This window comes from Clupea harengus, chromosome 18 (assembly GCF_900700415.2).
Source record: "Clupea harengus chromosome 18, Ch_v2.0.2, whole genome shotgun sequence".
NCBI classification, from domain to species: Eukaryota; Metazoa; Chordata; class Actinopteri; order Clupeiformes; family Clupeidae; genus Clupea; species Clupea harengus.
This window is the reverse complement of record NC_045169.1, coordinates 196556-210392: the sequence shown is the minus strand read 5'-3', so window position 1 is coordinate 210392 and position 13837 is coordinate 196556. Positions and strand designations below refer to the sequence as shown.

Here is a 13837-nt window from a genome sequence, read left to right as displayed (position 1 = left end):
GTGAGTTCCTACGTGTTAATATGAGTGGAATCTGTGCAAAATCTAGAAGATCAGAAAGAAAACAATCACATTAGTGATTCATGTTAGTTTTTCTACATGCTTCATATTTTATTGAGAGATTTAAATAAGGAAGCTCATCAACCATCATAGACATATTCCAGATATGGGTGTCCTGGTCACTCAGAGTTGAATCGGGCAAGGATGGTCAACTGCTCCATCCAATGTTCCTGCCAGTTGATGAGTTTGGCCATCTGAGCCGACCGTTCTGCCTCCACCTGGGCCAGGTCCTCTTCATATCTCTGCAGGTAACTCTGAATCCCCGAGAACACATGCGACAGAAAACACAAGGTAAAGAGAAGTAGCACAAATGTGTGTATTTGTTTGTCAGTCAGGCTTAAGTATGCTTCCCTGAATGTTCCCACTGCTGCTGTGTGTGTGTGTGTGCGTGTGTCTGTGTCTGTGTGTCTGTGTGTGCGTGTGTGTGTCTGTGTGTGTGTGTGTTGTGCGTGTGTGTGTGTGTGCGCGTGTGTGTGTGTCTGTGTGTGTGTGTGTGTGGTTGCTCTTCTACTCCTGCCCCATAACAGAGGAACACTACAGCGGCGTAGACTAGGGGTGGAACCATTCATCACATCCAATGCGTACCGTCACATTTTTACAGCGCACTGTTGGACAGTAGTGATTATCTCTCATCACTAAACAGACATCTTATTTCAAATGTTTAGACATACACATACATACACAAACCAAATTCAACAAACATTACATTACAACTCATCAGCGCTAGTAAATATACACAATGAAAGTAGTTACTTAGTCATTATTTGTGTCTGGCATTCCAATCGAGGTTTCATGTTTCACTCACACGTATTGTGTCGATGTGGGCTTGCCTTACGTTTTGGCGAATGTTGATGAAGCCTTTGCAAGCGTAGACATTTATAGTGAGATTGACAGGTCAACAACCAATCACGTCGCTATGAATTGCTGACCGCTGTTTCATTTTGTTCCTTTCATTGGCCAATCACGGTTATGGCTTTTCTTTGAAGCCCCTTACCAGTTGAATAGAAGACTAGGACACAGTGAAGACTAGGACACATAGGACACAGTGAAGATTAGGACACAGGACACAGTGAAGACTAGGACACAGGACACAGTGAAGACTAGGACACATAGGACACAGTGAAGACTAGGACACATAGGACACAGTGAAGACTAGGACACATAGGACACAGTAAAGGCTAGGACACAGTGAAGACTAGGACACATAGGACACAGTGAAGACTAGGACACATAGGACACAGTAAAGACTAGGACACAGTGAAGACTAGGACACATAGGACACAGTGAAGACTAGGACACATAGGACACAGTGAAGACTAGGACACATAGGACACAGTGAAGACTAGGACACATAGGACACATAGGACACAGTGAAGACTAGGACACATAGGACACAGTGAAGACTAGGACACATAGGACACAGGACACAGTGAAGACTAGGACACAGGACACAGTGAAGACTAGGACACATAGGACACAGTGAAGACTAGGACACATAGGACACAGTGAAGATTAGGACACAGTGAAGACTAGGACACATAGGACACAGTGAAGACTAGGACACAGGACACAGTGAAGACTAGGACACATAGGACACAGTGAAGACTAGGACACAGTTGAATAATAATAATAATAATAATAATAATAAAACTTTATTTATATAGCACCTTTCATGCAAAAGAATGAAGCTCAAAGTGCTTTAAAAGACTGGGACACAGTACACAGTTGCTAAGTACACAGTTGCTAAGTGCACTGGGGCCTCCCACTTGTCTTTGTATCCTGGCTAGAACTGGTTTGCACCGTTCTGTGAAGGATGTGGTGCACATCTTTGTAAGATATGATCTGTTACTTGGTCAATTTCTTGAGTGAAATAGCCTTCATTTCTCAGATCAATAATAGAATGATTTGTTTCTGAGGAAAACCTTTCTGTCCGAACATGCTGCTGCTCCAGATAATCCAATGAAGGACAGTCTTAGTGTTTCCTGAAACGTCACAACAGTTCTCAGCCGCTCAAATATAATTGCAAAAGAGTTTTCAGATCAGACATTAAACCTGATAAGCAAGGATTAGCTAACATAATGTACCATTGAAATACAGAATGATGATGGCAGCAAATGGGCCTTTTACGTTTCTGTTGATGTTCCGTTGCCAGCTGTGCTGCTCATTTACAACACTACAAATATCCACACTTCTCTGATCAATTCTGTTTCTTTAACTAAAAAAAAAAAGTAATTTTCTTAAAAAAAAAAAAAACAGGAAAATTTCACAGTAAATTCCAAACTTTCAACGGTGTTCATATACAGTACCATTCAATTGGATTTGAGCACTTTTATATGATCTCAAAATGATACCTAATGATATAAAATGAAGGACTATTTCTGTGCAACTTTGTATAAATGAGGCTCCTGATGTAGGGGGTGTTTTGCTGTTCTGTGAACTAGCACTCTTGACCATGTGACTGGTATCATGGATTTGCCATTGACGTGAAGTGACAATGAAAACAAGCCTTGGCAGTGTGATGTTAACCAACAGATACTTCAGGGAACTTTATTTAATGAAGAAGAACACATTTTCTTTATTCCTGATTAGATCTCATAGAGTGTCTAAAACTAGCAAGGTAATTCATTTACGTGACATCAGACCACACCAACAACTAAACTACTGATCAAATCTTGCTAGTTTGCAGAACTCAACGCCTTATACCTTTGCTTTGCCTTGGTCAAATGTTTTTGATATAGAATAGTTGAATACATTTGTTCTACCTCCAGGGATTTCCATCGATTTTTGCGCAAGCGTTTCTGAAGTTCTGTAATTATCCATCTCAAACTTAAAAACAAGGTGATTGAGGATGAAGAGTGCATTAACCGCTTGCATTAATGCTTGGTGCTTCCATGATTTCCTGTAGTTTAGCCGTTTGATGGGAATAGATTTCATTTCAAAGAGGTTGTTTGGTGTAAAGGGGGTTTAACCGCACAGGTATGCTTTCTCTTATGTTTAATTGTATGGTTTGAGGAGCTGGATGTAGTTTGTGCTGTATATTATGTTATGTTCCTTGCAACTGTACGTGGTGTACTATGTGAAGACGGGAATGGCGTGTTGTTTTGCATAAGCTGCTCTGCCTTGTATCCCATGCCATGTATGATGAAGTGCTTTTAAATTGCTATACCTGGTATGCAGCATCTCTTGCTTGAATAGCTTGCAGGTGGACCAATGTTGTCTTTGCTGTGGTGACCGAGGTGGTCTGTCTGTTAGACTGTTCCATGGAAACACCATCAGGGGACTCGAAGTAGAGCAGGCCCGGCCACATCCTTTGGAAAGAAACCGTATGTTGACAATCAAAACAGGACTGGTGGCTATTTTACTCTCTATGCTCTACATTAGAATTGGATTCATTAGAGTTGGATTCATTAGAGTTGGATTCATTAGAATTGGATTCATTAGAATTGGATTCATTAGAGTTGGATTCATTAGAGTTGGATTCATTAGAATTGGATTAATTAGAGTTGGATTCATTAGAATTGGATTCATTAGAGTTGGATTCATTAGAATTGGATTCATTAGAGTTGGATTCATTAGAATTGGATTCATTAGAGTTGGATTCATTAGAATTGGATTCATTAGAGTTGGATTCATTAGAGTTGGATTCATTAGAATTGGATTCATTAGAGTTGGATTCATTAGAATTGGATTCATTAGAGTTGGATTCATTAGAGTTGGATTCATTAGAATTGGATTCATTAGAGTTGGATTCATTAGAATTGGATTCATTAGAGTTGGATTCATTAGAATTGGATTCATTAGAGTTGCTCACTGTCTGCCTCTATGCATAGCACAGTCGTCCTCCTCTGCAGTCGCCCCAGCAGGTGTTACATTGTCCTTCTTCTGTCCACCCTCTGAATCACAGGAAACAGAACTTTACTTTGAGTTATAGGGAAGAGTGGGGACATGTTGACACACTTTTGCAGGGGGAAAATTGTCCCACACAATGGGTAACTTGTTATTGAACAATTAAGAACGCACAATTAACTTGGAACTCAGCTTAGCTCAATTTACCATACAGATTGTCAGGCGACAGTGGTACAGGAGGTAGAGAAGTCGTTTAGTAATCAGAAGGTTGCTAGTTCGATTCCCTGTCGAAGCGTCCTTGAGCAAGACACTGAACCCCTAATTGCTCCTGATGTGCAGTGTGCCATCAGTGTAAATGTAAAATGTGTATACATCCTTGTAAGTCACACATATGTAAGTCGCTTTGGATAAAAGCGTCTGCTAAATGACTAAATGTAAATGTAGATAAAAGTTACCAACCAATTCTAAAAAATATAGGCATATCATTCCCATCAGTAAAAATAATGCTGACAGACCATAGGTCCTTGTCTTAATTCTGGCAAAACATAACCTGCCCCTCCTGAGGTCGCCTACACGCAGCAAGTTCAAGTTTATTTATATAGCACCTCCTCGTACACAAAGGTAATGCAATGTGCTTTACACTTTAAGCTTAAGGACTTCAAACTTTGGCAATAGGAAATTCAGTCAACTGATTAATTGAAGGCCGTGGAAAATACTACAGCAATGTTTAGCTTCTTTTTCTAAAATAGGTTAGAGTTGGGGCAGATCTGATCTCCATGGTTCCATCAGTGGGCAGCATAAAGGCTAAATGCCATCTCACCCTGTTTACCACTGGACACCACTGGCTGACCAGCTCCTGCAGATCTAAGACACCTACCAGGTTTATATTCAGCATTCAACATTTCAGAGATGTCAACCGTGAAGAGAACTAAACTGAACTGTCTACTCAATATGACAAGGGAGCTTGCACTTTGAATTACTAATGTGTAAAAGTTGTGATAAATAAATGAACTGGCCTTGCCTTTTAGTTATTGTATTACATCACTGAAACAAGGGAATATTATATTAGTAAGTGCTTGCTATCTTTACAACACCACGATTCAAGCATACTTCATTGGGGAAATCTCCAAGAAAATCTCCAAGAAAAGTATGCCTGTTCTGTTGAACCTACCTGTGATGCTACACAAACCTGTGAAATTCTACTATCTGTTATGTACACTTAGCCCTTGGTGACAACGTACGTCCTCCGTGAACATCATCGACGGTCAGCAGATTATCCATCTGGAACAGCAGGCTCTCCACCACCGCAGCAAGAGTGCTCACAAACGTCTCCCCATGGCTCTTCAGACAGTGCTGAGGTCAAAGAGATGGCAGGGAGTTTACTCTCAGCACATCATGCATTTACAAACCATTCGGTGATCACAAAGTGTGGGGTTGTATTACAGCAATAGTATTTGAATAGGTAGAGTATGGTTATTGAATGGTAGAGTATGGTTATGTAGTATACTGAATGGTAGAGTATGGGTATTGAATGGTAGAGTATGGTTATGTAGTATACTGAATGGTAGAGTATGGTTATGTAGTATACTGAATGGTAGAGTATGGGTATGTAGTATACTGAATGGTAGAGTATGGGTATGTAGTATACTGAATGGTAGAGTATGGTTATGTAATATACTGAATGGTAGAGTATGGTTATGTAGTATACTGAATGGTAGAGTATGGTTATGTAGTATACTGAATGGTAGAGTATGGTTATTGAATGGTAGAGTATGGTTATGTAGTATACTGAATGGTAGAGTATGGGTATGTAGTATACTGAATGGTAGAGTATGGGTATGTAGTATACTGAATGGTAGAGTATGGGTATGTAGTATACAAGTATAATATGAATATATTTATGTACACATGGAGCTCCACAAGAGCCAGCTTCTGGATATTCATTAACATGAATTATTATATGGCAACGACAGTACGAGCGTTCTGATTGGCTAATGAGTAGTCATGCCAGCCGCGTATTGCCCTCCTCACCGGTCAATACGGATCCGTATTGCCCTCTGACGACATTTTCAAAATGAGCGAAAGAGTTCAGTGAGTTTTACTATCCAGACGAAAATTAAAACATTAACAACCATGAGGAAATTCAAAAGAAGGCGAAGATTTGTTATATACAAGAAGAGGCTTGTGAGACGGTCTGCAGGCTATTTTTTTTTTTAAACCTGTGGAACTCCATGTGAATTCCTGTTTTCACACAGCTTCTACTATATTTGAACAACTCTGTGAACGTGTGAACTCTGTGAAGAGTCATTAGCTGTGCTTTTGTCTGAATGAACTTACAGTGCAGTGTAATTAACTGTGCTAATGTTAAGGGAACTTACAGTGCAGTGTAATTAACTATGCTAATGTTAAGGGAACATCTTGTAGTTGATTGTGCTTGTGGCTGTGGTGACCTTAAATTCAATTCAATTCAATTTGATTTATATAGCACCAACACAATGACATTGTCTCAAGGTGCTTTACAGGGTCAGGGCCATATATTTAAATATAATTAGCTGAAAACAGCAAACCTTTAGTTGGAGGGTGGTGCTGTTGATGGCCGTGCTCTGCTCCGTCTGCCTGTGTTCCTCCTCCCGCTGCAGCCTCTCCAGGTCCCCTGCACAGGCCGGGTGGCCCAGACGCACGCTCAGCTGGGATCTCAACTCTCTCTGAAACACACGTCACAAACACCCATTAGAACAGACGCACGCTCAGCTGGGATCTCAACTCTCTCTGAAACACACGTCACAAACACCCATTAGAACAGACGCACGCTCAGCTGGGATCTCAACTCTCTCTGAAACACACGTCACAAACACCCATTAGAACAGACGCACGCTCAGCTGGGATCTCAACTCTCTCTGAAACACACGTCACAAACACCCATTAGAACAGACGCACGCTCAGCTGGGATCTCAACTCTCTCTGAAACACACGTCACAAACACCCATTAGAACAGACGCACGCTCAGCTGGGATCTCAACTCTCTCTGAAACACACGTCACAAACACCCATTAGAACAGACGCACGCTCAGCTGGGATCTCAACTCTCTCTGAAACACACGTCACAAACACCCATTAGAACAGACGCACGCTCAGCTGGGATCTCAACTCTCTCTGAAACACACGTCACAAACACCCATTAGAACAGACGCACGCTCAGCTGGGATCTCAACTCTCTCTGAAACACACGTCACAAACACCCATTAGAACAGACGCACGCTCAGCTGGGATCTCAACTCTCTCTGAAACACACGTCACAAACACACCCATTAGAACAGACGCACGCTCAGCTGGGATCTCAACTCTCTCTGAAACACACGTCACAAACACCCATTAGAACAGACGCACGCTCAGCTGGGATCTCAACTCTCTCTGAAACACACGTCACAAACACCCATTAGAACAGACGCACGCTCAGCTGGGATCTCAACTCTCTCTGAAACACACGTCACAAACACCCATTAGAACAGACGCACGCTCAGCTGGGATCTCAACTCTCTCTGAAACACACGTCACAAACACCCATTAGAACAGACGCACGCTCAGCTGGGATCTCAACTCTCTCTGAAACACACGTCACAAACACCCATTAGAACAGACGCACGCTCAGCTGGGATCTCAACTCTCTCTGAAACACACGTCACAAACACCCATTAGAACAGACGCACGCTCAGCTGGGATCTCAACTCTCTCTGAAACACACGTCACAAACACCCATTAGAACAGACGCACGCTCAGCTGGGATCTCAACTCTCTCTGAAACACACGTCACAAACACCCATTAGAACAGACGCACGCTCAGCTGGGATCTCAACTCTCTCTGAAACACACGTCACAAACACCCATTAGAACAGACGCACGCTCAGCTGGGATCTCAACTCTCTCTGAAACACACGTCACAAACACCCATTAGAACAGACGCACGCTCAGCTGGGATCTCAACTCTCTCTGAAACACACGTCACAAACACCCATTAGAACAGACGCACGCTCAGCTGGGATCTCAACTCTCTCTGAAACACACGTCACAAACACCCATTAGAACACATACAGTACGTACAGTACATCAAGACCGATGGAATTGTGTACACAATATAAATCACCAACTGACAAAGAGAAAACCACATACAATTTCATCACATGATGTACCAATCACTATAACAGGTCACATCATCACTGCAATCACATATAACTATAAGTCAAATTCACCACATGCAAATAGGCCCCGGACCCGCTAGCTTTCACATGCAAATAGGCCCCGGACCCTCTGGCTCGCACATGCAAATAGGCCCCGGACCCTCTGGCTCGCACATGCAAATAGGCCCCGGACCCTCTAGCTTTCACATGCAAATAGGCCCCGGACCCTTTGGCTCGCACATGCAAATAGGCCCCGGACCCTCTGGCTTTCGGGTTCAGAATTCTGTGCTTCATACTCTGTTTCAACCACCAGTCACCACTGCATTCCACAGACTTTGTACTAAAGTAGAGTAGAGTCACTTTAAACGGCCCGTCCAACTGATTACGGACATTTGCATTCTCACGTACAGAATATTAGTCATTAAATATGACTGCTGTCCTCAACTTTAATGGGCAAAACGCTACATAGGCTTTAACTTCAAAGGCAGACCTAAAAGTGATGAAGTCTCAACATGCACGTCTCCACGTGGGGAAAATCTGTTTGTAATATGGTATCTCCTTCCTACCCATGTTACGTATCGAAATACAAAATGGAAATAGTGACTTGTTATGATTCTTTATCTTACCTTAATCTCCTCGCTTTTCTTCAAGGTGACTGCGAGTTTCTGTCGTTCGAGTTCCATGTCCTTACTTAAGCTGTGTAGGCACTGGTGTGTGAGGTGGGAGATCAGCTTCACCGGGAGGGTGGACAGCTTGTCTTCACAGTCCTTCAGCTGCATCCTCAACTCTGAGAACACAGAAACAGAAAAGGTGTGTTGTTGAAGATGCATACATGAATTATTGTGCTATTTCATAGTCAGTCATCGGCACCCATACATGTCAGTCACCACCCTGCTTCATTTGAGAAGATCTGCTCACTTTCACTGAATTTTGCTCATGATTTTCACCATTTTCAAATGACTGATGTGCTGAGGTAGTGATGAACACATTTGCAGTCGTTCTATTAATGGTTCATGGCCATGGATGGGGGAAATGCTCCTGCTAAAAGTGCAGTGCAAATGTGTTCTTTTGTTTTTCAAATTGCTGCTAAAACATGTGAACAGAACGCCCCATGAAAACGTAAGGCGGCCCAATACTGCCAACTATATCGCCAAAAGACACCAATTAGCACGTTGGCACATTTTGATCAGTGCCAAATCAGCTATTTGTGCTGTTTGCAAGGTCACTTCATGCCTTTTACTAGATTTAGAACAAAAACATCTTACTGTTAATTTAAATGCATCATTTTATAAAACTATATAGATATACCTATTTGACTGAATAAGCACAGAGCTTTCACGGAACACTTACCTTGTAGGCAACAATTATGATAGTCTTGCGCTTGGCTTCTGTACTGCAATAGTCTCTTGTTCATCTCCTCCGCACACTGTTCAAATGTCTCCTGTAGGTATTGTGGCCGTGTGATCGCTCGTCGTTCCTTCTTCCTGTAGAACTCCTGTTTGTGATATATACAGTGGAAGCTCCGCAGACTAACCGAGTGAGAAGAACCCTTTGAGAAGAAGCGTTTCTTACCTCTGCCACCTGAAGAAGGCCATCATTAGCTTTCCACAGGATATTTGTTACTATCCCTTTAAAGCTGGTCCTGAGATAAATACATACATATACATGCAAGATATTACTTACATGGTAAATTGTGTAAATAACAAATCCAAAGGATGTGTCAGATAAGTGCTTACATGCTCTGTTCCACAGGCCTGGAGCCAAACACCTGAAACCTCCTGTCACAGCGATTGGGCTTGGAGAACCTCTTCACACTGAGGATGAAATGGAACTGGATTAACTATAAATGAATATTATTTTAGAGTAACTGTATTAACTATAAATGAATATTATTTTAGAGTAACTGTATTAACTATAAATGAATATTATTTTAGAGGAACTGTATTAACTATAAATGAATATTATTTTAGAGTAACCGCAAAAGTTATTGGTGTAAGTGATACATACTGGGAGGAACATTTTACACATTTTGTATAATTAAGCAGTATGACACGAGTGAGAGTGGAGTTGGTAAAAGATATCATTAGGGGTATAATTAAGCAGTATGACATTGTACTCGCCTGTCGTTACGTTACATGTTCATTTGAACTCGCCTGTCTGTCTGTCTGTCGTTACGTTACATGTTCATTTGAACTGGCCTGTCTGTCTGTCTGTCTGTTACATGCTCATTTGTATTTTCCTTCTACTCCATTTGAAAACTGTCTCTAAAATGGTTGCTTCCCTGTCTGAGCCCTTTCTTGCATTGAATGAATGGAATGGAGAGTGGGGTTGTGCCAGGGTATCCCCACTCACGAATGTCTCTTGCCCGGTTAGAAAATAATACATTATTATACCGTATCTAACTGTTGTATAGTAGTAAAGGAATCTAGTTTTCCTCCAATCTGGGGGAAGATATGCAACACTGCAGGTGAGCACAGCTTAGAAACAAAAGTGTCATCTAGGGGGGCACTGGCGCAAACAGTAGCCTCGACCACATTCGGGCTTGACGCCCATGGAGGACACGGGTTCGAATCCGGCCCGATGTCATTTCTCCTGTCCACTCCCCACCTCTTCTCCCTCTCATTTCCTGTCCCACTCTTCACTAATCTATCAATTAAAGGCATAAAAGCCCAAAAACAAATCTAAAAAAGTGTCATCTAACCTCTGTGCGCCTATGGACTCCTGAGACCTCCTGCGAAGGTTCTCCAGCCCAATATTACTCCATCTCTGGGCGGCAGGAGAGGGCCCACCTGCTACATATAGAATAAACATTTACATTCAGTCATTTAGCAGACGCTTTTATCCAAAGCGACTTACATATGTGCGACTTACAATGTATACACATTTTACATTTTTACACTGATGGCACACTGCACACCAGGAGCAATTAGGGGTTCAGTGTCTTGCTCAAGGACGCTTCGACAGGGAATCGAACTAGCAACCTTCTGATTACTAAACGACTTCTCTACCTCCTGTACCACTGTCGCCCCATAAACATCTCAAAAATAAATATGAAGACTTTCCACTTACAGTTAAGATTGCTTTTTTATTTAGATCTTGTAAGATTTCCCATATGCTCATAAGTCAAGACATAATGTTGTAGCATATAACCTTAAATACATTAAAGTACGTTGACAAACCCCAGAAGGTTAACCCTCAGGAGTTTTTAAACCCGTCAGGCATTCTTGAAATTCTTAGATATATTTCACTTATCGGAAAACCATTGATCCCATCGTGCTACACACGCTTATATTCAGCAGAAACTCAGTGGCACTGATTTGAGAGCAGTGTGAATGGAACACAATATTCAGCAGAAACTCAGTGGCACTGATTTGAGAGCAGTGTGAACGGAACACAATTCATCAGTGCACAGTGACGCAACCCACCCGGGACTACAGTAGAGGCCCGATCCAGAGACTCTGACTGATTATCCGGAAGAACCTTTGGTTTGCTTAATCTGCAACTCAGAAAAAAGAAGTGATATGAGAGAAAATGGATTCTTCTCAGTGTGTAATCCAAGCAAATGAAATCGTTTTTGTGCATTATTATAACAATGAGAAGTTGACAGTAGGAGGCAAAAAATGCAAGTAGGATGCAAGTAGAATATATCTTTGCAGCACAATTCTCGACTAAACTGTTTAATTTGGACTGTGAGTTACTTTAACTTGATAAATGGCACGGCCATGGGTTCCCTCTTACCTCAGGAGCCCCTTGACCACCCCCACAGACACGTCGTCTATAAAGGATATTCCTGCGCTGCTGGGATTTAAGAGACCCTCCAGCATAATGCTTTTCTCCTCCTTGTGGGACTGGGGACGAGCTGCTACTGCAAATGGGCCCTGCAGTGGGCAATCTAGCAGTTGAGCCGCCAGGGACGGGTCCTACACACACACGCACACACACACACACACACACACACACACATTCAAGCCAGCATCTCAGTCACTGCACTTACATTCTATTAAGGACGACTGTGTGTCAGAAAAGTTAATACAAATAAAAAAACAATAATATATAACATCAGCATATATACACAACCTACAATTATAATTACAATAAGTTATACTGATCATATGTAGGCCTATATTTGACTCTAGATCATGGTGTCTTACTAAAATGCAATCAAGGTAGAAACATCTCTTTCTCAGGTCTCCCATCAAGGTCGTAGTAAAAGTGAGAACTTCTTCTAGAGTCACTGTCTGCTGAATGAAAGAATACACACGTTCATGTGATGTCATTGGCTCATTCATAAAAGAATACACACATTCATTTGATGTCATTGGCTCATTCATAAAAGTGTGATATATACTTTTGCTGTCAAACACAGGGAATGTTTTTAGACTTTAAGATGCAATTCTAAAAGCACAATTGAAACATATTGTCTGGCATCTTGATTGTCTGTTTCAGGCTTTTAAACAAATTTATTTGAAGTTTACTGTATCTAAAATATGAAAATAAATGTAGAAAGACTTGACTCAAAGAATTAAGACATTGGTGCCATTTCAGAGTGCCTTCATATGGTAAGTCTGAAAACACGTTATTTAGGACAACAAATATCCCACTTTGGATGAATTTCTGCTGCATACATACCTTATCAGGGCTTGGATTGGAACAGCTCTGCGCCATCACTTCCAGTTCATCAAGAAGGTTGCTTAGCTTTTTCTTTTGCGTGTTGCTGTTTGTTACCTGTGAATGAAGTCAAAGTCAAAGTCAAAGTAGCTTTATTGTCAATTACTTTGCATGTTAAGACATACAAAGGAATCGAAAAAACGTTTCCCACTCTCCCACGGTGAAACATATAAAGTGCACACGCATTTGTCTTTATAGAAATGAATGATTATATTTAGTCCCTATAATGTTGGTGCAGCAGAGAATAGAGTATATTGTGAATACCTCTGTTTTAATATAAACCTGCGAGTTGGTTAGTATCCCCTGGATTTTCTCCAGAAACTTGAGATCCACAGTCAAATAGAAGAATTTCTCCTCAAATCTCGAAATAACATCTTTGGCCTGCAAACATACATTACGGTTGACAACTGTATCGATAAAATGCTTCATCAGTGCTTTACTAACTGTGCAGGACCAGGCCACTGCCCGTCATTATCAAACATGCACATGACCAAACACCAAACATAATTAAATATACATACAAAACTCTCACCACAATTATCTGATCAAACTTTGAGTTTAAACACAATACGATACATGGGGAAGCGTTGCTATACCCTTATATAAAATGGTCAATGGTAATAATGAAGTGGTCAATAATTCATTTTCTACCAGCAGAACATGTGATCTTGACTAAAGCAAGTGTGCTGATTGGGAATTTGTCGAACAGGTCAGGATTTTTTGTTGTACACATGAATAAGGCAACCTGTACATGTGTGTGTTCTCACTCTCTCTCCCCTGTGTGTATTGGTGCAAAGGTAGTGAGTGTCTTTCTCTGTGCAATTAGTACCAATTTACTTGCATGTTTAAAACCTCTTGTGCTTTCCATTTCTGAAATTTGACTCATGGTACTGTATGTCCAGTGGCGGTGCCAGAGATTTTTTTCTGCAGGTGCTATGGGGGAGCTCTGCGTTTTACTGAGGGTGCTATGAAATGAGGGTGATAGCCTATGTGTCACATAGTTCTCTACTACAACACCTCCCCACCTGGGTGTCATCTGTTTACATATTTGCTCCCAAAAGCGTCTCTGGGGTCCATGAAAAGCGATATAC

General features: G+C 41.5%; 1 protein-coding gene across 3 annotated transcripts in view; it reads right to left on the bottom strand.

The window, feature by feature from the left end:
- Window positions 1-72: 72 nt before the first annotated feature.
- ccdc180 (coiled-coil domain containing 180) overlaps window positions 73-13837 on the bottom strand; it is a 50865-nt gene continuing 37100 nt past the window's right edge. The window contains exons 23-37 of one of the 3 annotated variants that reach the window (XM_042710378.1): window positions 13011-13127; window positions 12708-12803; window positions 12230-12319; window positions 11817-11998; window positions 11504-11574; window positions 10780-10870; window positions 9815-9892; window positions 9651-9720; window positions 9429-9573; window positions 8705-8865; window positions 6471-6608; window positions 5145-5256; window positions 3869-3950; window positions 3224-3365; window positions 73-311 (exon numbers count right to left, since the gene is read on the bottom strand). In XM_042710378.1, coding sequence (XP_042566312.1) covers window positions 177-311; window positions 3224-3365; window positions 3869-3950; window positions 5145-5256; window positions 6471-6608; window positions 8705-8865; window positions 9429-9573; window positions 9651-9720; window positions 9815-9892; window positions 10780-10870; window positions 11504-11574; window positions 11817-11998; window positions 12230-12319; window positions 12708-12803; window positions 13011-13127 — 1710 coding nt within the window. In that variant the 3' untranslated portion in view covers window positions 73-176. Of the gene's footprint in view, window positions 312-3223; window positions 3366-3868; window positions 3951-5144; window positions 5257-6470; window positions 7955-8704; window positions 8866-9428; window positions 9574-9650; window positions 9721-9814; window positions 9893-10779; window positions 10871-11503; window positions 11575-11816; window positions 11999-12229; window positions 12320-12707; window positions 12804-13010; window positions 13128-13837 lie in introns of those variants that run through there. The other 2 variants (XM_031585444.2, XM_042710379.1) reach the window with 2 other exon arrangements.